This window comes from Hemiscyllium ocellatum, chromosome 28 (genome assembly GCF_020745735.1).
Source record: "Hemiscyllium ocellatum isolate sHemOce1 chromosome 28, sHemOce1.pat.X.cur, whole genome shotgun sequence".
NCBI classification, from domain to species: Eukaryota; Metazoa; Chordata; class Chondrichthyes; order Orectolobiformes; family Hemiscylliidae; genus Hemiscyllium; species Hemiscyllium ocellatum.
The window spans coordinates 32,676,915-32,700,216 of record NC_083428.1 but is presented as its reverse complement, the minus strand read 5'-3'; the positions used below and the strand labels follow the sequence as shown (position 1 = coordinate 32,700,216).

The 23,302-nt window shown below is 39.5% G+C and overlaps 1 protein-coding gene across 5 annotated transcripts in view; it reads left to right on the top strand.

The window, feature by feature from the left end:
- LOC132828930 (zinc finger RNA-binding protein-like) overlaps positions 1 to 23,302 on the top strand; it is an 82,722-nt gene that overhangs the window by 19,963 nt on the left and 39,457 nt on the right. The window contains exons 3-6 of one of the 5 annotated variants that reach the window (XM_060846138.1): positions 12,975 to 13,230; positions 18,044 to 18,118; positions 19,239 to 19,362; positions 21,714 to 21,950. In XM_060846138.1, the coding sequence (XP_060702121.1) occupies positions 12,975 to 13,230; positions 18,044 to 18,118; positions 19,239 to 19,362; positions 21,714 to 21,950 (692 nt within the window). Of the gene's footprint in view, positions 1 to 12,974; positions 13,231 to 18,040; positions 18,119 to 19,238; positions 19,363 to 21,713; positions 21,951 to 23,302 lie in introns of all 5 variants that reach the window. The other 4 variants (XM_060846139.1, XM_060846137.1, XM_060846141.1 and 1 more) reach the window with 4 other exon arrangements.

Below are 23,302 nucleotides of genomic sequence, written 5' to 3'. Positions count from 1 at the left end.
TGTAGTCTACTTTTATATTTCTTGCTAACTTGCATTCATGTTCCCTTTTCCCTCTCTTTGTTAGATTCTTTGCTTGATTCTAATTTGTGCTCTTGAAGCATCCCTTACCACATTTTCTGGCAAAGTTGTAATACACTTTTTTTGATGTAATGCAGTCTTTAATTTGTTTTGTTGGCCTTGGTAGATTCACCTTACAAGTTTGATTTTTGAGTCTTGGAGTATATTCGTTGTAGATTGTGCAAAGTCACAAACAAAAATCGTAAATTTAATGCTAATTACATGGGTATGAGGCAAAGATGGACACTGGTTGACTGAGTACATAAGTTAAAAATATATAGGTATAAATAAACAATGGAAAACATTTTAAAAAAATTATTCAAAGTATTCCACAAAACTGCGTTCAATTGAAAAGCAAGCAGTCAGAAAGATCCATCTCTGACTTACTCAGGCAGATGAGGATAATATTAAAAGGAAAGGCTAATAAAGTTGCAAAGATTTGGATTAATTCTGAGGAGTAGGAGAATTACAAGCTAAAGGGACACTAAAAAGATGACTGGAGTGAGAACGTGTATCGGGTATGAGCAGGTCAAGAAAGAGTTAGGTTTTGAGTTTTGTGAAACAAAAAGTTTAGCTGAGCATGACTCAGACCTAATAAGAACTTGCAGTTAACTGATGCTGGAGACAAGGTGGAAAAGCATTCATTACGTAGAGCCATTTAACATTATTGGAAGCATTCAGTATGTAAGGTCAGTTAACAAGGTGAAAAATACATTCATTGTGTAACAGCAGATAGCTTAATCTTTACTGTTGATGCTTGCTGATTGTAATGGTCACCCAACCAATATGTATGTTGCCTTATCTGGATGCTCATCCCTGTAAAATGACTCATTAATTCATTAAGAAACTGCTATTCCAAAGAAGACAGTAAACTCATACCTTTGTGCACACGGGCGATTGCTCTCTCTCCCTCCAGGGCCCGGAATAAAGATGAAGGAGGTAAAACTATATTGTGTGTTTTGCTTCGACTGAGGGAGAGGGAAACGGATCGAGAATAGGAGGAAAGCAAATATGAGAGCAAACTAGCTGGGAATAAGCAAAAGTTCTTGGAATCGGCTTTTTAAATATATGAAAAGGAATGATTTAAAATCCCAACAAATTCCTACCACCAGAGGGCCAAAAACTTTGAATTGTAAAAGACAACTACAGAAATTGTGGTTGTACTTACTATGGTTTTCCAAAATTTCCTAGGTTTTCAAACTGCCATAGCAGATTGGAAGTTCGCAAATATGCCACTGTTCAAGGAAGGAGAGAGAGATAGATGGCGAGGTGGATCATCTATGGTTCAATTAGCCTGACACTGAAGTGATTTGTCTCATCACACTGATTTCCTAAACCAGCACTACTTTATGAAAATCTTGCTTTACAAATTTATTGGAGTTTTTTTTTTGAGGTTACAATTAGTATAACAGTTAAAGGAGAACCAGTAGATGTAACTAGATTTCCAATGGGCATTTGATCAGGAGCCACACAAAAATGCTAATGGACAAGATAATAGTGGTTGGAGTTGGGTTAAAAAAAACAATAAGATACTGTTGGGATGTATATCTATACGCCTAGGGAGGGTAGACCTGTAGTTGCTGCTTGGGAAATCGGGGGGCGCTGCAGAGCTGCTGTTTGGACTGTTTACCGAAACTGCCTGTGCAGCTGGACTACCAAGGTCAGACCAATACAATGGCAGCCTTTACTCGGAGACCTTGTTTACAAGACAGACCATCTCGTGGATACCTGCCAAGGCCGAGGCCTGTTCACAGGAAGCCTTTGTCTGTGAGAGTTCACGTGTGTGAGTGATTACGTAGCGTTAGCTTAGCAAACAACATATCAAGCAGGGGTTTTTGGAAAGATTTCAGAAGGCGCTTTCTCCAGTGAGCAGTAAACATCTCACTGTATTGCGTACGTCTCTCTCTCTCAGTAAAAGCTTATATTTTGAATCAGATCCAGTGTCTCTCTCCTTCAAACGAACACCGGGGACGGTAGCTCCGTCCTAACAATACAGAAGCAGAATTAGGCCGTTCATCCCATTGAACCTGCTCCACCATTCGGTCATGACTAATGTATTTCTCAACCCTATTCATTTGCCTTCTCCCCACAATCTTTGATCCCTTACTAATCTTGGTATCCCTGTGGAAAGAGGCCATTCAGCTCAGTCTGTACTAACTATCCGAAGAGCATCCCATCTATTTTACTTTGTTATATGCAAACTTAATGAAAATGCCTTCTGTTCTTTAATGTATCATTAATGTACAATGTGGACTAGCATTAACATCTGCAAAACTCTGTTAATCACAGGCTTCCATTCTGAAAAAGATCCCTTTAATCCTCATTCTCTGCCTTCTACCAGTCAGCCAACCCTCCAACCATGCGAGTACCTGTACCTTAATACCATGAGCTCTTACTTATCAGTCTCCTGTGTGGCACCTTGTCAAAGGCCTTCTGGAAATCCAAATAGATCCTGTCCAGTAGCTCTTCTTTGTCTCTCTTGTTACCACCTCGAAGAATTCTAACAGATTTGTCAGACATGACCTGCCCTTGATGAATCTGTACTGACTCAGCGCTATTTTGTCTTGCACTTACAAGTACTGCATGATCACATCCCTAACATTGGACTCTTAAAATCTTACCAGCTACTGAGGTTAAGCTAACCGACCTAGAATTTCTGCCTCTCTCCCTTAGACATTAGCCATTTTCCAGTTCTCTGGGCCCCTGTCTAACTCCAGTGATTCCTGAAAGGCACCACCAATGCCTTATAATCTCCTAAGCTATCTCCTGCAGAACTCTGGGATGTCTCCATCTGCTCTGGGTGATTATCCACCTTCGGACCTTTCAGTTTCCCCAAAACCACCTCCTTAGTGATGGCCCCAGCATGCACACCAACAACCACACCTGACATTCTAGTATTCTACCATTGTTTTGCATCATGAAGCCTGATGCAAAGCACCATTTCTCATTTGCTGCATCTCCAGCCTAATTTCCCAGCAATCCAGTATCTGCTCTTGCCTCTTCTTACCCTTTTATATATCAAAAAACCCCTGCATTCTTGTTTTATATTGCTAGCTAACTTACCCTCATATCTCATCATCTTCTCTTTATTGTTTCTTCACGTGTCCTCTGTTTTTTAAAGGCTTCCAATTCATCTGGCTTCCCACTAACCGTCACCACTTTGTACACTGTTTTTTACCCCATCCCTGATTTGTCAGCTATGGTTGCCTCCTCCTCCCCTTAGTATGTTTCTTATTTCTTGGATGAATTTCTGCTGTCTCATCTGATTTGCCCCTGCTATTACTGGTGCACAGTTTTCCCCGCTAGGCTCCCCTTTCAATCAACTCTGGCCAGCTTCTGCCTTGTGTCTTTCTAATTACCTTCACTCAATTGGGTTACAGTTACACCTGATTAAGCTTCACTGTCTCAAACTGCAGGGTGAATTCTATCATATTATGGACACTGCCTTTTCAGGGCTTTCTTCTTAAGATTCCTCATCTTGTCCACCTCATTACATATCACCAAATGAAGAATTTCCTATTAACTAGTAGGCTCTACCACAACCACCACCTTAAAAAAAATCTCATTGACATTCCACAACTTGCTTTTCTTGGCATCCATTACCAACTTGATTTTCCCAGTGCACCTGCATGTTGAAGTTGCCAATGATGTTAATACGTATGTTAGTATGGAATAGATTGGCTAATGGACAGAAGGCAAAGAGGCATAAAAGGAGGATTTTCACGTTAGCCTGTGGATGGAGGAGTGCAGCCAGGATTAATGGTGGCAAGAATCAGGCAGCTGTTTTCAATCTATATTAATAACTTTAACAAAGAGACTGAAAGTCATCTAAATTTGTGAAGTGAAAGGCTCATGTGGCAGTGAGAGTGCCAGACAACCTGGCTTCAAATCCAACCTGCTTTAAGGTGTGGTAACATCTTTGAACAGGTTTATTAGAAAAATATATGCAGGCATGGAAAATAGGGAACTTGTGGTGCAATGATAGTGTCCCTACATGTGTGCCAGGAGGCCTAAGTTCAAATCCTATCTATTGCAGTGGTGTATAATAAAATCTCTGACCGGACTGATTACAAATGTAAGTGAAAATCTAAGTTGTGAGAACAGGACAGCTTGTAAAGTGTTATAGACAGGATACATCAATGAACAACAAAATACCAGATGGTGTATAATGTGCCAAGGTGCACATGAGTTTGGTTAAAATTTGAAAAAACAATTTTTTTCTTTAAAAGGCATGTAACTTGTGAAAGTTGATGTTCAGAGTAAATCTTTGTGCTTGCACATGGAACATAACAATATCTTTCAGGTATCCCAGTGCAGCAAACAGAAAGGCAAACGCATTTTGGTCTTTATTGTAAAGAGAAAGTGAGGTCTGCAAATGCTGGAGATCAAAGCTGAAAATGTGTTGCTGGAAAAGCGCAGCAGGTCAGGCAGCATCCAAGGAACAGGAGATTCGACGTTTCGGGCATAAGCCCTTCGTCAGGAATGAGGAAAGTGTGTCCAGCAGGCTAAGATAAAAGGTAGGGAGGAGGGACATTTGGACCCAATCAGGACAACCAGTAATCCAAAGGAGTTGCCATGGGCACCCGCATGGGCCCCAGCTATGCCTGCCTCTTCGTAAGATATGTGGAACAGTCCATCTTCCGCAACTACACTGGCATCACCCCCCACCTTTTCCTCCGCTACATCGATGACTGTATCGGCGCTGCCTCGTGCTCCCACGAGGAGGTTGAACAGTTCATCCACTTTACCAACACCTTCCACCCTGACCTCAAATTCACCTGGACAGTCTCAGACTCCTCCCTCCCCTTCCTAGACCTTTCCATTTCTATCTCGGGCGACCGAATCAACATGGACATATACTATAAACCGACTGACTCCCACAGCTACCTAGACTACACCTCCTCCCACCCTGCCCCCCTGTAAAAACGCCATCCCATATTCCCAATTCCTTCGTCTCCGCCGCATCTGCTCCCAGGAGGACCAGTTCCAATACCGTACAGCCCAGATGGCCTCCTTCTTCAAGGACCGCAGTTTCCCCCCAGACGTGATCGATGATGCCCTCCACCGCATCTCCTCCACTTCCTGCTCCTCTGCCCTTGAGACCTTTCCCTCCAACCGCCACCAGGACAGAACCCCACTAGTTCTCACCTACCACCACACCAACCTCCATTTACAGCGTATCATCCACCGTCATTTCCGCCGCCTCCAAACGGACCCCACCACCAGGGATATATTTCCCTCCCCTCCCCTATCAGTATTCCGAAAAGACCACTCCCTCCGTGACTCCCTCATCAGGTCCACACCCCCCACCAACCCAACCTCCACTCCCGGCACCTTCCCCTGCAAACGCAAGAAAAGCAAAACTTGCGCCCACACCTCCCCCCTTACTTCTCTCCAAGGCCCCAAAGGATCCTTCCATATCCGCCACAAATTCACCTGCACCTCCACACACATCATCTATTGCATCCGCTGTACCCGATGTGGCCTGCTCTATATTGGGGAGACAGGCCGCCTACTTGCAGAATGTTTCAGAGAACACCTCTGGGACACCCGGAACAACCAACCCAACCACCCCATGGCTCAACACTTCAACTCCCCCTCCCACTCCACCAAGGACATGCAGGTACTTGGACTCCTCCATCGCCAGACCATAACAACACAACAGTTGGAGGAAGAGCGCCTCATCTTCCGCCTAGGAACCCTCCAACCACAAGGGATGAACTCAGATTTCTCCAGTTTCCTCATTTCCCCTCCCCCCATCTTGTCTCTGTCAAATCCCTCAAACTCAGCACCGCCTTCCTAACCTGCAATCATCTTCCTGACCCCTCTGCCCCCACCACACTCCGGCCTATCACCCTAACCTTGACCTCCTTCCACCTATCGCATCTCCATAGTCCCTCCTCCCTACCTTTTATCTTAGCCTGCTGGACACACTTTCCTGGAGAAGGGCTTATGCCCGAAACGTCGAATCTGCTGTTCCTCAGATGCTGCCTGACCTGCTGCGCTTTTCCAACAACACATTTTCAGCTTTATTGTAAGGAGTTTGAAATATAAGACTAAAGAAATCTTGTTATGTTTTTTGCAGGGCCTTAGTGAGAGTACTGTGCGCAGGTTTTAAGGAAATATATTTAAGGAAATATAATTGAATTAGAGACAGCAGAGTGCAGGCTAACTAGATTGGTCTCTGGAATCGGGATTGTTCAATGAAGAGCGGCTGCATATATTCTGTTGAGTTTGGAAGATTGAGAGGTGATCTCGTTGAAACATACAAGATTCTAAAGGGATATGACAGACTAGGGAATGGCTGTAAGTTTGCTCGCTGAGCTTGAAGGTTCATTTACAGACGTTTCATTACCTTACTAGGTAACCTCTTCAGTGGGTCTTATGCGAAGCAATGCTGAAAAATCCTGCTTTCTATTTATATCTTTGGGTTGGTGATATTATTTCCTGTGGTGAAGTCACTTCCTGTTACTTTTCTCAGGGGTGGTAGATGAGGTCTAACTCAATGTGTTTGTTGATAGAGTTCCAGTTGGAATGCCATGCTTCTAGGAATTCTTGTGCGTGTCTTTGTTTGACTTGTCCTGTTGTGTTGTCCCAGTCAAAGTGTTGTCCTTCCTCACCTGTATGTGAGGATACTAGTGAGAGAGGGTCATGTCTTTTTGTGGCTAGTTGGTGTTCATGTATCCTGGTAGCTTATTTTATACCTGTTTGTCCAATGTAGTGTTTGTTACAGTCCTTGCATGGTATTTTGTAAATGACGTTAGTTTTGCTTGTTGTCTGTATAGAGTCTTTCAAGTTCATTAGATGCTATTTTAGTGTGTTGGTGAGTTTGTGGGTTACCATGATGCCAAGGGGTTTGAGGAGCGTGGCAGTCATTTCCGAGATGTCTTTGATGTAGGGGAGAGCGGCTAAGGTTTCTGGACGTGTTTTGTCTTCTTGTTTGGGTTTGTACCTGAGCAATCGGTGGACTGTGTTCATTGGGTACCCATTCTTTTTGAATACACGGTATAGGTGATTTTCCTCTGCTCTGCGTAGTTCCGCTGTGTTACAGTGTGTGTTGGCTCGTTGAAATAATGTTCTGATTCAGCTTCGTTTATGGGTGTTGGGATGATTGCTTCTGTAATTAATTATTTGGTCAATATGTGTTGTTTTCCTGTGGACGCTGGTTTGAAGTTCTCCATTGGCTGTTCGCGCAACTGTGACTTCTAGGAATGGCAGTTTGTTATTTTCCTCCTATTTTTTAGTGAATTTTATGCTAGTAAGGGTATTATTGTTGATCATGAAGGTTGTAAATACAACCGGGAAACTTTGCATCAAAAATCTTTACTCAGTCATGCAACAGACCGTGAATGGACAGACAACAAGCCATAGATATTAGACAGCGACAAACACAGAAAATTAAAAAAACTAGACCTGCAGAAAACACTAGACAAACTTACACAAAGTAACAACAATGACAACACAGAAGCATGGATAAAAAACCTATCTAACCGACCCTTAACAGACACCTGAAGAAGCCGTCTTACTAAGAGGAAAAAAGGAAGGAAATACAACACACAAGAAAGGAAAGCACTGGAAAGACTAAAAAAAAGATAAAGACATTGTTATCCTACCTGCAGACAAAGGATGCTTGACAGTCATTCTAACTCGAAGCGACTACATTGAAAAAGCAAACGCACTAACGGATACCAACACTCACCAATAAGTGGCGATAGACCCAACCCCACACAATCGCAGCCCTACTCAAAAGACTTCAGAAATCTGGACAAATAAATAAGACCGACTTCCAAAAAATGAAACCAGATGGATCCAACACACCACGCTTCTACGGATTACCCAAAATTCACAAACCAGGAGCCCCTCCCTCAGACCCATAGTCTCGCTACCTGGAACACCAACTCATAGATTGGCCAAGGAGCTACACCAAAGACTAAAACATTGAGTAGAAGGCCCAGGCCACTCCATCCACGCCACCCTAGAATTCCTGAAGATCATCAAAGACACTGAGGTAGAGGGTGAAGTAATGGTCTCCTTTGATGTAACAGCCCTGTTTACTTCAATCATCATTAACCTGGCCAAGGAAACACTAACTACACGATTAGAAGACCCAAAAACACATACACCGAACACCATTAACTTCATCATCAAGGAGAATATCATCAAGCTAGTGGACTTATGCCTTACCACCCACTTCACCTTCAACAACAAAACCTACAGACAAATCAATGGAACACCCATGGGCTCTCCGATATCAGGGTTCTTAGCAGAGGCAGTAATGCAGAGACTTGAGCAAACAGCTCTGCCAACCATCCAACCCAAACTCTGGGTCCATCACGTGGATGGCACCTTTGTCATCACTAAAAGAAACCTTCAAGACCATCAATCATACCCTTACTAGCATAAAATTCATTAAAGAGGAGGAAAACAACAACAAACTGCCATTCCTAGAAGTCACAGTCGAGCGAGCATCCAATGGGGAACTTCAAACCAGCGTCCACAGGAAAACAACACATACTGACCAAATAATTAACTACAGAAGCAATCATCCCAACACCCACAAACGAAGCTGAAACAAAACATATTATTTCAACGAGCCAATACACACTGCAGCACAGAGGGACTACGCAGAGCAGAGAAAAATCACCTATACCGTGTATTCAAAAAGAATGGATACCCGCTGATTTCTCAGCAACAAACCCAAACAAGTAGACAAAACACATCCAGAAACACTAGCCACTCTCCCCTACATCCAAGACATCTCAGAACTGACTGCCAGGCTACTCAGACCCCTTGGCATCATGGTAGCCCACAAACCCACCAACACACTAAAACAGCAGTTAATGAACTTGAAAGACCCTATACAAACAACAAGCAAAACTAACGTAATTTACAAAATACCATGCAAGGACTGTAACAAACACTACATTGGACAACGGGCAAAAAACTAGCCACCAGGATACATGAACACCAACTAGCCACAAAAAGACATGACCTTCTCTCACTAGTATCCTCACACAGATGAGGAAGGACACCACTTTGACCGAGACAACACATCCAGCCTAGGACAAGCCAAACAAAGACACACACGAGAATTCCTAGAAGCATGGCATTCCAACCGGAACACGCTCAACAAACACATCGAGTTAGACCCCCATCTACCGTCCCCTGAGAAAAGGAACCGAAGTGGCTTCACCACAGGAAATAACATCACCAACCCAAAGAAACGTACGCATAGCAATAGAAAGCAGGAATTTTCAGTATTGATTCGCATGAGGCTTACTGAAGATACCTAGTAAGGTAACGAAACGTCTGGAAATGAACCGCCAAGCTCAGCGAGCAAACTTACATCCAAAATCTCAACCTGAACTGCAAATCTTCTCAAAACTCGCTAAGATTTAGGGAATCTTAAACACAGGGGTCGATCTCAGGATAAAAAGGTGATCATTTAAGAATAGTGGGAAATTTCTTCACTCATATTTTGGAATTCTGTATCCTAATGGGTCTTAGATTCGTCAAACTTGAAATAATTAATGCTAGGATAGACAAACTTTTGGTCTCCAAGAATCCAGGGACACTGGGATTGAGCAAGAAAGTAGACTTGAAATACAAGGCCAGCTATGGTCGTATTGAATGGAGGTGCAGGCTTGATGACCATTGATAAGCACATGATCTTATTTCCTGTGTTTTCTACATCAGTGTTTTCTGAAGATGGAGAAGATGAGGTAGGAAGGAAGAGGTTCTATATGTGCACATGTAGGAAAGCAGGCAAATTCTTTAATATATCACTTCTTTGTTAAAACTATTTTCATTGACTGTTACAACAGATTTTAGGTTTTAACATTCAACCTTATTTAGGGAGAGAATGCAATCAAACATTTGTTTGTTAATGACCTTGATGCAGTTGCATCATGAACTATCTGGCAGTTGCAAGCTGATCACAAGCTTGCAACTTGTGACACAAGCTGTGACCCAGTGGTAGTACGTTTTTGAGTCAGAACATTCTGTATTCAACTTCCACTTGACTTGAGGACACAATGAAGTTTGACTGTAGTACAGTACTAAGGTGCATCTTTCTTATGAAGACCTCAACACTCTTTTGCAGATGAGAAGGGGAAGTCCACTTGGTATCCTGGGCAGTAGTTTATCCCTGAACCTACAAGTCAAAATTTCAATATCAGATCATTGTCTGATATCTGATCATTGTTGGAACTTGGTAGGTGCAGATTTGCTGTTACATTTTATGCACCACAACCTTTTCAATTGCTTGAAGGTAATGAAAGTTGTAAAGGAGCATTCTTTGATAGGCCATTAAAAAAAGTAGAACTGTCAAATAATCTCAGTAATTTTTAGCTATCTTACTGATTTCCATAGTACTAGAGTTTTCAATAATTTCCATACAATTCTTGGTGGGAGTCAATTTAATGGCAATGTCACGTTAATGAATAGCTGAGGTTATATTACGAACTTGAAAAGTTATAATCTTGAATGTTGTGCCTGACAGGTTAATTAATACAAGTTCAACAGTAACATTTATAAGGGAATTGGATAGATATTGGAAATAGATTCTGGAGCAACAGTCTGGGAAAACAACAGTCGTGAATTCAACTGGTTGATCTCTTTCAAAGAACCAACACAGACAAAATAGATTGAATGACCACCTCTTGATTATGTGAAAAAATGGATGAAGTGGGCAAAAGTGATACCTGGCTGACAATTTTCTTATTTACAACATATTAACATAGTTTTTTTTTAAACATTTCATTTGTTACTGTGTGAACTAAAACCTTTTGCTATTCAAATTGCATTTAATCTGTTACTGCAGTATAAAAATTGCCATCGATATAAAATGTTGACATGAGTCATTGTCAACAAAGAGAGAAGAGTTAATGTTCTTTATTGGAGCTTTTTCTACTATAGGTGCTGAATGATCTGTATATCCATTTTTTTTCTATTTTTAAAATCAGAGAATGATGCACTGGTGAAGGTGAACAGTATGAGTTTGGACTCCAAAAGAGTGGTACTAATGTCTTAGGAATTTTCCTCTTGCAAGTATTTATGTTGTTCTCCTTGGAAGGTTACTACTGAAAGAGCTTCCATCACTTTTTTTTTATCTAATGAATTTCAAATCATCATATCTCTTGTTCATTATCAAAAAAAACTTGTCTCATAAATTCTTCCGCCACTTGTTTTCAATCTGTGTACTCTAATTACTGACCCTTCTGCTACTGAAAAAGTTTAGTTCCTATTTAGTCATGAAGATGTACAGCATGGAAACAGATCCTTTGGTCCAGCCCGTCCATGCCGACCAGATATCCCAACCCAGCCTAGTCCCACCTGCCAGCACCCGGCTCATATCCCTCCAAACCCTCCCTCTTCATATACCCTTCCAAATGCCTCTTAAATGTTGCAATTGTACCAGCCTCCACCACATCTTCTGGCAGCTCATTCCATACACGTACTGCCCTCTGCGTGAAAAAGTTGCCCCATGGGTCTCACTATATCTTTCCCCTCTCACCCTAAACCTATACCCTCTAGTTCTGGATTCCCCGACCCCAGGGAAAATATTTGCCTATTTACTCTATTCATGCCCTTCATGATTTTTGTTAATCTCTGTAAGGTCACCCCTCAGCCTCTGATGCTCCAGGGAAAACAGCCCCAGCCTGTTCAGCCTCTCCCTATCGCTCAAATCCTCCAACCCTGGCAACATCCTTGTAAATCTTTTCAAGTTTTGCTACATCTTTCCAATAGGAAGGAGACCAGAATTGCATGCGAAATTCCAACAGTGGCCTAACCAATGTCCTGTACAGCCGCATGACCTCCCAACTCCTATACTCAACACTCTGACCACTATCCTATCTACCTGCGACTCCACTTTCAAGGAGCTATGAACCTGCATTCCAAGGTATCTCTGTTCAGCAACATTCCCTAGGACCTTTCCATTAAGTGCATAAGTCTTGCGAAGACCCATGAAGACTTTTCATAATTGAACCTTTGGTTACTGTTCCAATTATCTAGAGGAGAAATTTGCATTCATGTGGCACTTTCTCTAAAGTCTTTTTCAAATCTAAATATTTAATTCCTAAATGTAGTCACTGTTCCATCTCAGCAAGCAGGATAGTCAATTTGTATGCAGCAAGCTTTTCTATCGTTAAATCAGAGAACTTGCCAGATAACCTTTTTTTTATGTTGGCTGCAGGAAGAATTTTGGTCAGGAAACTAGGATAGTTTCTTATTTTTCTTTGTGAAATGGAACCTTGTATGTCCACATGGATAAGTTGGTTAAATCTTTTAAATGCCTTATTTAAAGTATGCGACCATGAATGTCGCAGCCTTTCATTGGCGCTTCATTTAAGCATTAAACTAAATTGTATGTTATTGAAATAGATGATTAGGATTTGAACCTGCGACCATCTTACTCAGATGAGAATTGTGCCACTGACCCAAGCATTGGAGGAGAATATAACCTGATTAGCAGAACGGTCAAATATATGAGACATATAATTCAATGCAAACAAATGTGAATATATATATTTTAAGGGAGGAGAAATGAAAATAAACCAAGATTTTTGTCTCCATGGATTTGATAATTGGTACCAAACAAATTTGCAGGCAAGATATAATATTACATCAATTTCTACATGTCTCAGGTTGTTGAGTATTTGCCTGCTTGTTTCCAAACGTTCAGAACCACAAAGCTTGAACAGGTCAAATTAGTCAGTAAGACCTGAGGCTCAGGAGAACTCCGCTGTGCAGTTACCAGAACTTGAGGGCCTCTGGTCCCACTTAAGATAAAATTGTGAAGTACATTTTAAAGAACGCTCTTCCTTGTTAATTTTATGGTTATTAATAAGAAAATTCTACAATAGCCAAATACTTTGCTTCTACATTAATTGATTTATGCTGCTTTGTTCTTTCAGTGCACAGCCTGCCACTGGCATTGCATATTCACATCCATCCACACCAGCCAGTTACACCGTACAGCAAGCTCCACCAACAGCCCATGCAGTCACTGCAGCATATGCTCCTGTACCTGCCACGCAAGCAGTGAGACCAGTGACCTCAGCAGCTTATGGAAGCTATCCAGCCGTGCATTCTGTGACAGATTATAACTATGGACAAAGGCCACCAGAAACTACACCACAACCAACACCAGCAACAACACAAAACTATCAGGTAACCTATATAGCATTTCCTGGTCCAGAATAACATCCATTTTACTAATGGGACCTCATGAGAAAATACTGTGTGTAGGAGGTGGGTAGGTAAATTACATTATTTTTAATGCTCTAATGGGAAATGCACATCTGTCTCACCTGTGTCACAACAAGTTTGGTTCTACTTTGGCCATTTCAAAAATTAGATGAAACTGGGTGACTTGCATACATTAAGGTGGGTTCTACAAATGAATAATCCTTTTTGGCATCCACTAAAATAACTGCAAAAATCTATCATGCATTAATAAATTCTATAGATGAATTTGAGAAGCTTCTAAGTTAAATAATGGAACTTGACTGCAAATAGCAAGTAAAAGTTGTTTATTTGGTTTCTGGCATGGAGGGCCAATAATTGTAGGTATTGGTGGTTACGTTGCTTTGGAGAAGGTTGTTATTCAGAATGTCATATCCTTTCTGAAGAATACACCAGAGAGAGCTTTTTCCACTTAAAGTCGTCATACAATTTGGTCGAGATTGGTGAATTTGAAATCAGAATTGAATCTGTTATAGGGTGCTGGCAATCTGGACCCATCCCCACATTTTGTAGATATTGAATCAATTGGAAATTTCAAAACCAAAGTCAATAAGTATTAGTTATATAAAGGTGTGACAAGAAATTGAGATATAGATTGCCAATGTTCAAGGGAATGAATGGCCTACTCAGGTTCTGCTAAAGCTATTAGGGACAGATGTTTCTAGTCATTCTCAACATAATGACTTTGCAAAATTTATTTGTGGATTATTTTCTTTGTGTAGTTGCATTTTTGAAGCGTGGCATGCCTGAAACTGTATTTTATGTTGTCCCTCTGTTTTATCAGAAGTGGCAAGTATACATTGCTCTTGCAATATTTGTTTGTGAAGGGGGCTCTGTACCTGGTGTCAAAGTGCCTTTAGGTTGATATATTTTGATACCTGATGTATTCAGCAGTTTGACAATATGTCTTGCTTGGAAATTACCTCTGAACGGAGGTAGTAATTGTTGAATTCATAAAGTTTCTAATTCCACTTCGGGTAACTCCAGAAATCAAACTTGTTGGATAGCCACAGTGAGCAAACAGAATGTATACCTAGTGTGTTCTTTCCTTCTTGCCAAAAGAATGTGTGTTGTAATTAGTTACTGTATTTCAGATGATTAAAATAGCCCTGTCTTAACCCTACAGTATAAGTAATAATGCAGAACATTGCTCTAACTGTAGCTGGTACAGGTTTTTCTTCAACTTAATTGAGGCAGTTGTAAATTTCAAAATTCCAACAAAAGTACATTTTTGAGCTGGAGCAATGCACCTTATTGACAAACATGACATTTCTTTTTGATTAGTGAAACTGTTAACAGATTGGGAGTCCTTCCCAGCAGTTGTACCTATGGAATGGGAACTTTTCAAAGACTGGTTTTAATTCTGGAAACAATATTTAATTTCCCTAAATACTTTAAGACTGGCAATTGGGTGATGTAACAACTGTAATGGGCGTGGGTTGCAGAAATAATATGCTATCCATTTTAATTGATTTTGTGAATGGCAGTTCTACTTGCTGTGCACTGAAGTAATTTCTTCCCCCCACAAAAAAAAAGTAATGCTAGAATGTTGAGTCCTTAGATTATGTGCTTACCTTTTGTTTTGGAAGGCAGTCTGCTCAGTTTCAATTTCTCAATAACCAGGTAAGTAATACATTGTATTTGATTTTCTTTTACAGGTTTCATTATGTCTGTGTTTTTGTTTTATGCTAAATGTGCTTGGGAACTAGTAAGGGGAAAAACATGGGCTATTGGCTGTGCAGAAATACTGGAATTAATGCACAAATATTGAAAATGTAATAATGCTGAATCAGTCTAATTTCTTTGTGTGCTCTTTAATTTAGGACTTTGGGGGTGATTCAGGAATTTCAGGAACTATTTGCCCAATATGAATGGCAATGGAGTTGATCCAAAGTTGCTCAAAATTGTGGTGTGGCATCAGATTAAACTTGCCAACTAAGCTTGCTGTGTGTAGTTTTTTTAATTAGTTATTCTAATCCATATGCATCACGTTTTTGAATATTGCCTTTAATTAGTTTTTTAAAATGTAGATGTAGCACCTTCTCTTTTTATATGTATTCCATAGTGAATTTGCAGTTTATATCTTCAGACTCTAAATGGAGTTATCTTGAAACCAAACACTCAATATGAAATTCTGTGAATGTTTATTTCAGAAATTCCTGAGTAAAAATCTGTGGATAGGTGTCTTGAAGTTCAGGAATTATTGCAATTTTGAATTGATCAAATCTCAAACTTCTCAATCTTTGTAGTCGGTTGTATATTTTATAGTTGGGTCGGTTGTGAAGTGGAGCCACTTCAGGAACAAATTTAATACAGGAGGACAAGTGCCTTTTAAAGTGAAGGTTAATCTGATTTTTCACCACTACCTGTCCTGTTGCAAAGTCTGATCATGAATGCCGGAATAATTTCCCTGTTGAACTCTCTCCAGATCAGATTTGGAAATACTGATAGATGTAATTTTTTTGGAATTAATTGGGAAAGGCTGTGAGAAAGCTACTTGAATGTGGTGTTTTAAAAAGGCATCAGCTCTCATTCCAATCTGTTCTGCAGTGATCTGCATCAAATTCAATGTCAGACAATAATTCAACATAGTGGTATTTGTTGACTGTAGTTTCTTCTTAAAGGTTTCTATCTTTCTTTCCTCCCTATTTCCTTTCCTTGATAAAAATGGTGATCTGTGCCTGAGTATAGATCCACAATGGCAACAGTCTTCTGTTACCTCACGCAAACAGCAATTCATGTCGGTACCTGCGCCTTGGTGTTGGGCTTTTTAAGTCAGTAAAGGACAAGCAACAATCAGACCTAGTGCAGCAACATTTGATGTGTCGACCCATTAGGAACTCGGGATGAATGTTTGTTTGTGTATGAGGTGTTTACGTGGTGATTTTAGTAATATTGAAATGAAGAGAGGGCTAGTATTGACTGTTATCTGGTTTGCATAAGCTAAAGTGTATGGAATTTTAGTTGTATTAATTTTTTAAAAATAACTTACCAATCCTCTTAGACTGTACTTTCCAAAATTATGGCAAACTCCATAAATTCTTTATTTTCCCCTGCACTTCTAGTTTATTTGGATTGCAGTTTAATCTACCATCATGCTGTGAACCGTTTCAGCATTCTGGTCGCTTGGGAGTTTTTGAGTGCTTAGTGAATATTTTTGTGCCGCATCAGTCAACTTCAGAATTCAGCACCGACAGATCTTCTCACAGCCATGGGATTGTCACATGTTTATCTTTTCCAGTGACAACTGCTACATCATAAGGTCCCTTTCAAAAGTTGAGTTGAGACATTCTGAGGAATTCTTCATTTTGGTGCTGGTTGCCTAATCTCTGAAATGTTCCATTCCCAGCACTAACATATCTCTCAATCATGAACTGAAAAATAGAAATGTTGTTTTAAATACATGTAAGCTTAATTAAATGTTTGAGTTTGGGATAAATGATTTGTTCATTAGATAACTTGGAAAGGTACTGTGTGTAAGTGCAATCATCCCATCATTGTATGTAGACACACAGTCTGATTCAAAATCCCAGTTTAAAAAAGTTAAATTCCTGCAGTCACCTAAAATCAGTGATCACCCACATAAGTGATAACCTGAAACTGTAACAGGATACTGGATATGTAAAAGAAGGCTGGAATAAAACCTATTTTTCATGTGTTTACTTAATGTATTTGATTTGCTTATAACAATAGCACTTCAAGGCTTGAGGTATGATTTAAGGTAACATGTTTTGGTAAATTAGATGACTTCCATTTGAGATATGTTGTGTCATTGATATATTGTCTTTCATAATTAGTTGAATATTAAATGGGTTATGAAACTCGGGTAGAAGTGTAATCTTTTATGTGCAGAAAATCCTTTGAATCTTGGTGTATTTCACTGTATTGAGGTTTAGAAGCTCTGTTAACCCCTTACCCGGCAAAGACAAGTTAACTTGTCTTCACCCAATTTGTCTTTTTCAGAGTGCGACGAGTAAACTCGTCCAAAACATAATTTCAAAAACAGCCACAGACGAGTTTATACGTCAATTCTCGGCATTTCTGGGCCCTTCTCAGCTAGAAACGAGTATACTCGGTGATTCATACGTCTGGTAGCTGTGTCTCTTCTGCCTCAGGCATTGCAAGAAGCATCGACGCACTGCTTTTGGGCACACACTGTCATTCGGTTGTTTTCTGTTTTTTTTTACAAATTACACCCAGATGTCGAGCTCAGAAGATGACAATGAGTATGAACCTTCTATCAGAACCTTGGATACATCAGATGAGAGTGCAAGCATTAAAAATACTATTTTAAAAAAAAGCAATAAAAAAAATTCGTCTGAAAATGAAAACGTTTTCTCCAAAAAAAGTCACCGGGGAAGGGGTTAAACTAAAATTTAAGACTGGTTTTGTTCAAAAGAAATATGTAAATAATGATTTGCAATTTGCTCAAACCCTCAGCACCATACTAATTCAGATGGTAGATTGTTGTAAACTACAATCATGGACTAATTTCTCTGAGCAAGTTTTATTTTGTCAAGTTATTAAACGTCCTTCATTTGCCAGTGTTCAGTCTTTTGGATTCCAATTTGGTGGAAACCACTGTATAATTTTTCTATAGCACCAAATTATTACTTAAAAAAAGAACAAAAAGCTCTTTTCCACATCGAGATTTATTAAAATACATGTGTGTATTGATATATTTATATATTGGCATTGATTTTGCCATAATGAATCACAAAGTTTCTTTCTGCAGCAGTACTACGCACAAGGAGGAAATTCGGACAAGACAGAGTGGGGTTGGATGACAGACTTGATCTATGGTTCATCTAAGGTGCTTGTGGAGAAAGCTTAATTAACTTTGTATGTAAGGTAGATAGCCGCTAAACTGTCAGCTCAGAACATCGCGTATCTCCTTTTAATACAGTTTTAAAATTTAAAAACAATAGTATAAATTTTGTAGCCAATAACATTTAAGAATTATTCATTTACAAAAGTATTTTTACTGTTTTAATAGAGGATTATATGTTTATAAAGTGGATAAAAGGTACACAGCTTGCCTTTGCAGTCTGTGGTTTTATGATGCCAGTGGTGACCCTGACCATCTAAGTAATCAGCAGTAAAGCTGAGAGTTGCCTCTGCTGGTCCAGGTCACGAATGGTATGAAAGTTGTGCCTGGGAAATGTGCATTTTGTACTTGTCTGATTTAAAAAAAAAACTTTCAGGTGCTATTTTGTAGGTTATAGACATGTCTAGCATTTTTATATTTCAAATGAACCTATTTCACCAGCTAGTCAGTATCTTGACTCAGCATATCCAGTGTAGAATATAAATAGCTCACACACCCCTTAATTCAGGATCTCAGTGCTTGTCACAAAAGCACTAGAATTTTGTACCTTCGGTCACCATACCTTGTACTTCTATTATTTGGCTCAAAATCATCTGTTAGTCAAGGTTGGAAGAACAATATTTTTAATTGTACTTAGCAGTTCCATATTACAGACATGCCATTGCATCTGAGTGACACTGTCATGTTGATTTGGTTCATAAGTGGTATAAAAATCCTAAACTGCAATAATCAGACTTGTGGCCTGTTTGCACCATTGCTTTACATGAAATTAGAAGCATTATGGGGGTATGGAATTACCCCCTTCCCACTCCTTAATTTTATCATAGCCCAACAGGTTAGAATTGTGCTATAAGTTGTCAGTTCAATTGAGAGCCATAGTATAACCCTACCATCAGTGGGTAACTGCGTACAAATGATGCATGTGCTGGACACTTAGCCAGCATACTGGACTTATTGAGGTTAGTGCTGAGGATTAATGATATTCTCAAGGCAACAGCTCCTGATTAGCAAGACACTTCTTTTTGGTGGAGGGTAGCTTTATATGTTCATATTTTATCAGTTTTATGTTGCTGTCATTAATGTATTTTCCTTGTCTGTAATGTAGGACAGTTACAGTTACGCACGTTCCACAGCAACAGCACCAAGTTATGATAAACAGTACTATCAACAACCTGTCTCAGCTGCTGCTCAACCTCAGCACACAGCCACAGATTCTTACTACCAGACAAGTGAGTGAAATATTTTCTGAATTTGTTTATGCTGAGGATTGAGTAATCTGACAGAACTTTGCTTCTTGTTGGTTTAGCTGGCTAATTTAGGAAGTAAGTGGCCCATGAAGCCTGGAAAGGTTCCATGTTCAGTTCTGGACTCGCTGAGATAGCTGATCACAGCAGGATGGTGATAGAAACTCCAAAATGGCCTAATTCCTCCCAAACAAAGGAGACAGCCCAGTATTTTAATTCTGGTCGTAAAACAGTGACTCCTCATGTTCAGTATAATCTTTGGATGAGAACAAGATTTATGATTGGACACAATCCGAGCTTGTGATAATGGCTTTCTATGTGCACCGCAAATAGGAGCTATTATAAGGAGATAATGGGTACTGTGAAACCTTATCCCATCAAGAACTGTAACTTGGGAAGCTGACATAATAGATGTTCTTGGGGCTTGACTTTTCTGAATATTGTATTTGGTATGAAAAGGCCATGAAGATGTCTGATTTGCTAATGACTGAGTTAGTGTCTGTGGTAGGTAAGCAAATTGAAATTTGCAAAGCTACACTTCTATTTTCTATTTTACAATATTGTATGCTGTAACCTCTGAATTGACGGTTGATATTTTTTAAAAGGTCAAGAATTGCTGTGGTAATTGCAGATGTTGGATTTCCTGTCCAGAATAGTCGAAATGTCATGCTGAAAATATTATAATACTTCAAAAAGACAATTAAACTTTATAGGACCGCAAAACAGAATAAAAATAACAATAAATAATAGTGATTAGGTTTTGTAGTCTTCAAAGAATGGTCACACAGATATTTAGCAGAGGAAAAAGGAAGAAAAGCATTTACTGATTCTTCGCAGCAGCAGCGTGTACCATCTCCAGGATTCACTGCAGAGATTCACCAAGATTCCTTAAACAGCACTTTCCAAACCCATAGCCACTACCTGGAAACGGATGAAGGCAGCACATATATGGGAATGCCACCACCTGAAATCCAAATATATTGTCAACGTTAAACAACTGGCCCAGACCTCAATCTGCATTCCATGAAAGAATTTTTAATAGTGGATGACATAATATCTCTTGGAAACAGCATATCATTGTAAAAATAATGGACAGCATTATGGAAGGTTTATGTACTCCTGGTCACACTTCAGACTTGGAAGTTTACTGAAAAATAACTTTAAAAACCAGCCTGACATGCATCCTGAATTTATTTATGGTCATCTGTTTAGAATCTAATACAAATCAGAATTTTTTTTAATTGCAAGAAATGAAGAGTTGTGAATGAGCAAAAGAATTTGGGTGTGATGTGCATAGACCATTAAAAACTAATGTTCCCTCTTCGGTGCACTTATTTTTTTTGCTGGAGTTACAGCCCAGGCTCGCCCAAATTTTAACTCTGCTTAAAGGATTAAATTAGGAGAGGTTGCATTAGCTTCTGTTGTATTCCTTTTGAGTTTAGAGGGTTTAGGGAGCTGATTTATTCAAAACAATAATAGGATTTTACTGGTGGGCAAATCAGGATAAAATGGTACAATTTTAAAATGAAAGTAAGTCCATGAAGAATGAAACAGTTAGTATTTTTTTCCCTCACTCTTGGAAATATGAAACTTTCTTTCCCTCAGAAAGCTATGCCAATTCAAATTTTAAAGATTAATATTCTAATAAAAATGTAGCAGATATCAAAGTATATGGATCACAAGCATTTGACTTAGTTGAGGAGTGCAACAGATCACAAGAGTGGAATAGATTACTTTTCCTTTGTTTCTAAGAAACATTCATTGCCTTGAGTAGCCTACCAATATCTCTGGCTTTAAAAGGATAAACCAGCCACCAGTTGTACATACTACTCTCAAGCCTCAACACTACTCTGTAATGCAACTGGAAATCTACAATGGAATCTCCTTTTAAAATGTTGGAAACACTGATGCTATTGAAGGCAAGTAATTGACGTCCTTGCACAAAGATGTAAAAGCCTTTACATATTCAGGTTTTGTTCTGATAGAAATTGAGAATCACTACATACATAGGAATATAACATGCTGGAAGTACTTAGTTGTCCAGCAGCATCTGATGAAAGAAAGGTTAACAATCTGAAATTGTTGAATCTGCTTCTCTCCACAGTTGCTGCCTGTCCCAAGTATTTCCAGCAATTTTTGTTTTTGTTCAGATTTTCAGCATTTATAGTATTTGCTTTTGAATGCATAATTATGTCTAGTTGTGAGGCAAGAAATTGTTGTAATTCAAGTAAGCCTTTTCAGGTAGAAGAATGTCTAAGCTGGAATTAGAATTCCAGTATATCTAGGCATAGTCAAGTTGCATGAAGACAGATTACCCTACTGGTTTTGTTTTTCAGTAGCCCCTAAAACCAGTTTCAGCCAATCTGGAACACTGTACACGCAATCGCAACAATCAAGACAAGTTACTGCAATAAAACCTGCATCCACTCCAATCCCAGTTACAACCAGCTTTACGGTGTATCCAGTGGTAACGACAGTACAACCAACTGCACAACCTACTGCAGCAGTAGCCACAGCTGCTGTATCATATACACAGACACCCACATACAATACAACACCAGTCAGTTATTCAGGTAAGCAACTCTACCTTGGTAACTTGTGCTTTATTGTTTTGGTATTGTAATTTGTCTGTTTGAAGCTGAGAATTTTAAAACAAATTCCATTTGCCACTTTTACATGGCCAGTTTTTTTATGTTTTTCACTTAATCTTATATCCTTTAGCTCTTTATATACTATCCTTTATGTGTGTTATTTCTTTGATTTTCTTTCCTCTTTTGACTTCTGTTATCATCAGAACCTATATGTCTGCATTGTTACACAATCACAGAATTGTAACAGCCCAGAAGGAGCCCCCCCAACACACACACACACACACACACACACACACACACACACACACACACACACACACACACACACCCCTCTCATTGTGTCTGCACAAGCTAGCCTCCTGCCCTTGTCTCATATCTCTGAATACCATTTCTGTCCAAATAATCAACCAGCACCCTCTTGAATGCTGAAATTTGAATCTGCTTCCATCACATTTCCAGGCAATAGATTCCATACCCTAATTACTCAGTGTGGAAAAAGTTCTTTCTCACATCATTGTTGCTTTTTTTTACACATAACTTTAAATCTATGCTGTCTTATTCTTTTTGCCAACAGGAACATCTTCACCCTATCCGGCCTGCTCATGATTTTTGAAGACCTCTATAAAATACCTTTCGGCCGCCTTCTTTCCAAGGACAGCAGTCCCAGTTTCAATCTAACTTCATTACTATGTTTTTAGTTCCTGGAATCATTCTTCTAAATCACTTCTGCACACTCTCCAATCTGTTCACATCTATAATGTAGCACCCACTATTGTACACTAATGCCCCAGCTGAGCTCGAGCAAATGTCTTACACAAGTTCCACACCACTTCCTTGCTCTTGTACTCTTTGCCACGATCAATAAAAGTTGGAGCACTGGGTATGCTTTATTCATTGCACTGTCCTGCCACTTTTAATGATGTGTGCACGTATACAAACAGGTCCCTCAAATTCTGCACAGATCCCTCAAATCCTAAATCCTCTTCAGAATTGCATTCCTCCCCCCACCCCCTCCATGTACAATTGTCACACTCCTTTCTCGTGAGTAGTAAAAAAGTGTCCAAAGGACTGTTAAAAGAGGCAAGGCCTTTGCCAGCAATGTGTTGGTGTTGCATCTTCTGCATTCTCTCTGAAGGTTCATTTAATATGAATAGCATAATGCCACACACCAGGTTTTATATGATTGTATATGATTTTATATGATTTCCTGCATCCTCCAATTTTCTAGGTTCCATTTCATGCCCAAACTATAATGTATTTTTTGCTGTTGTTTTGTGAGGAATCAAAATAAACTTTAACAGTGACAAGATTGCAACATTAAAAAGTGTTATCTA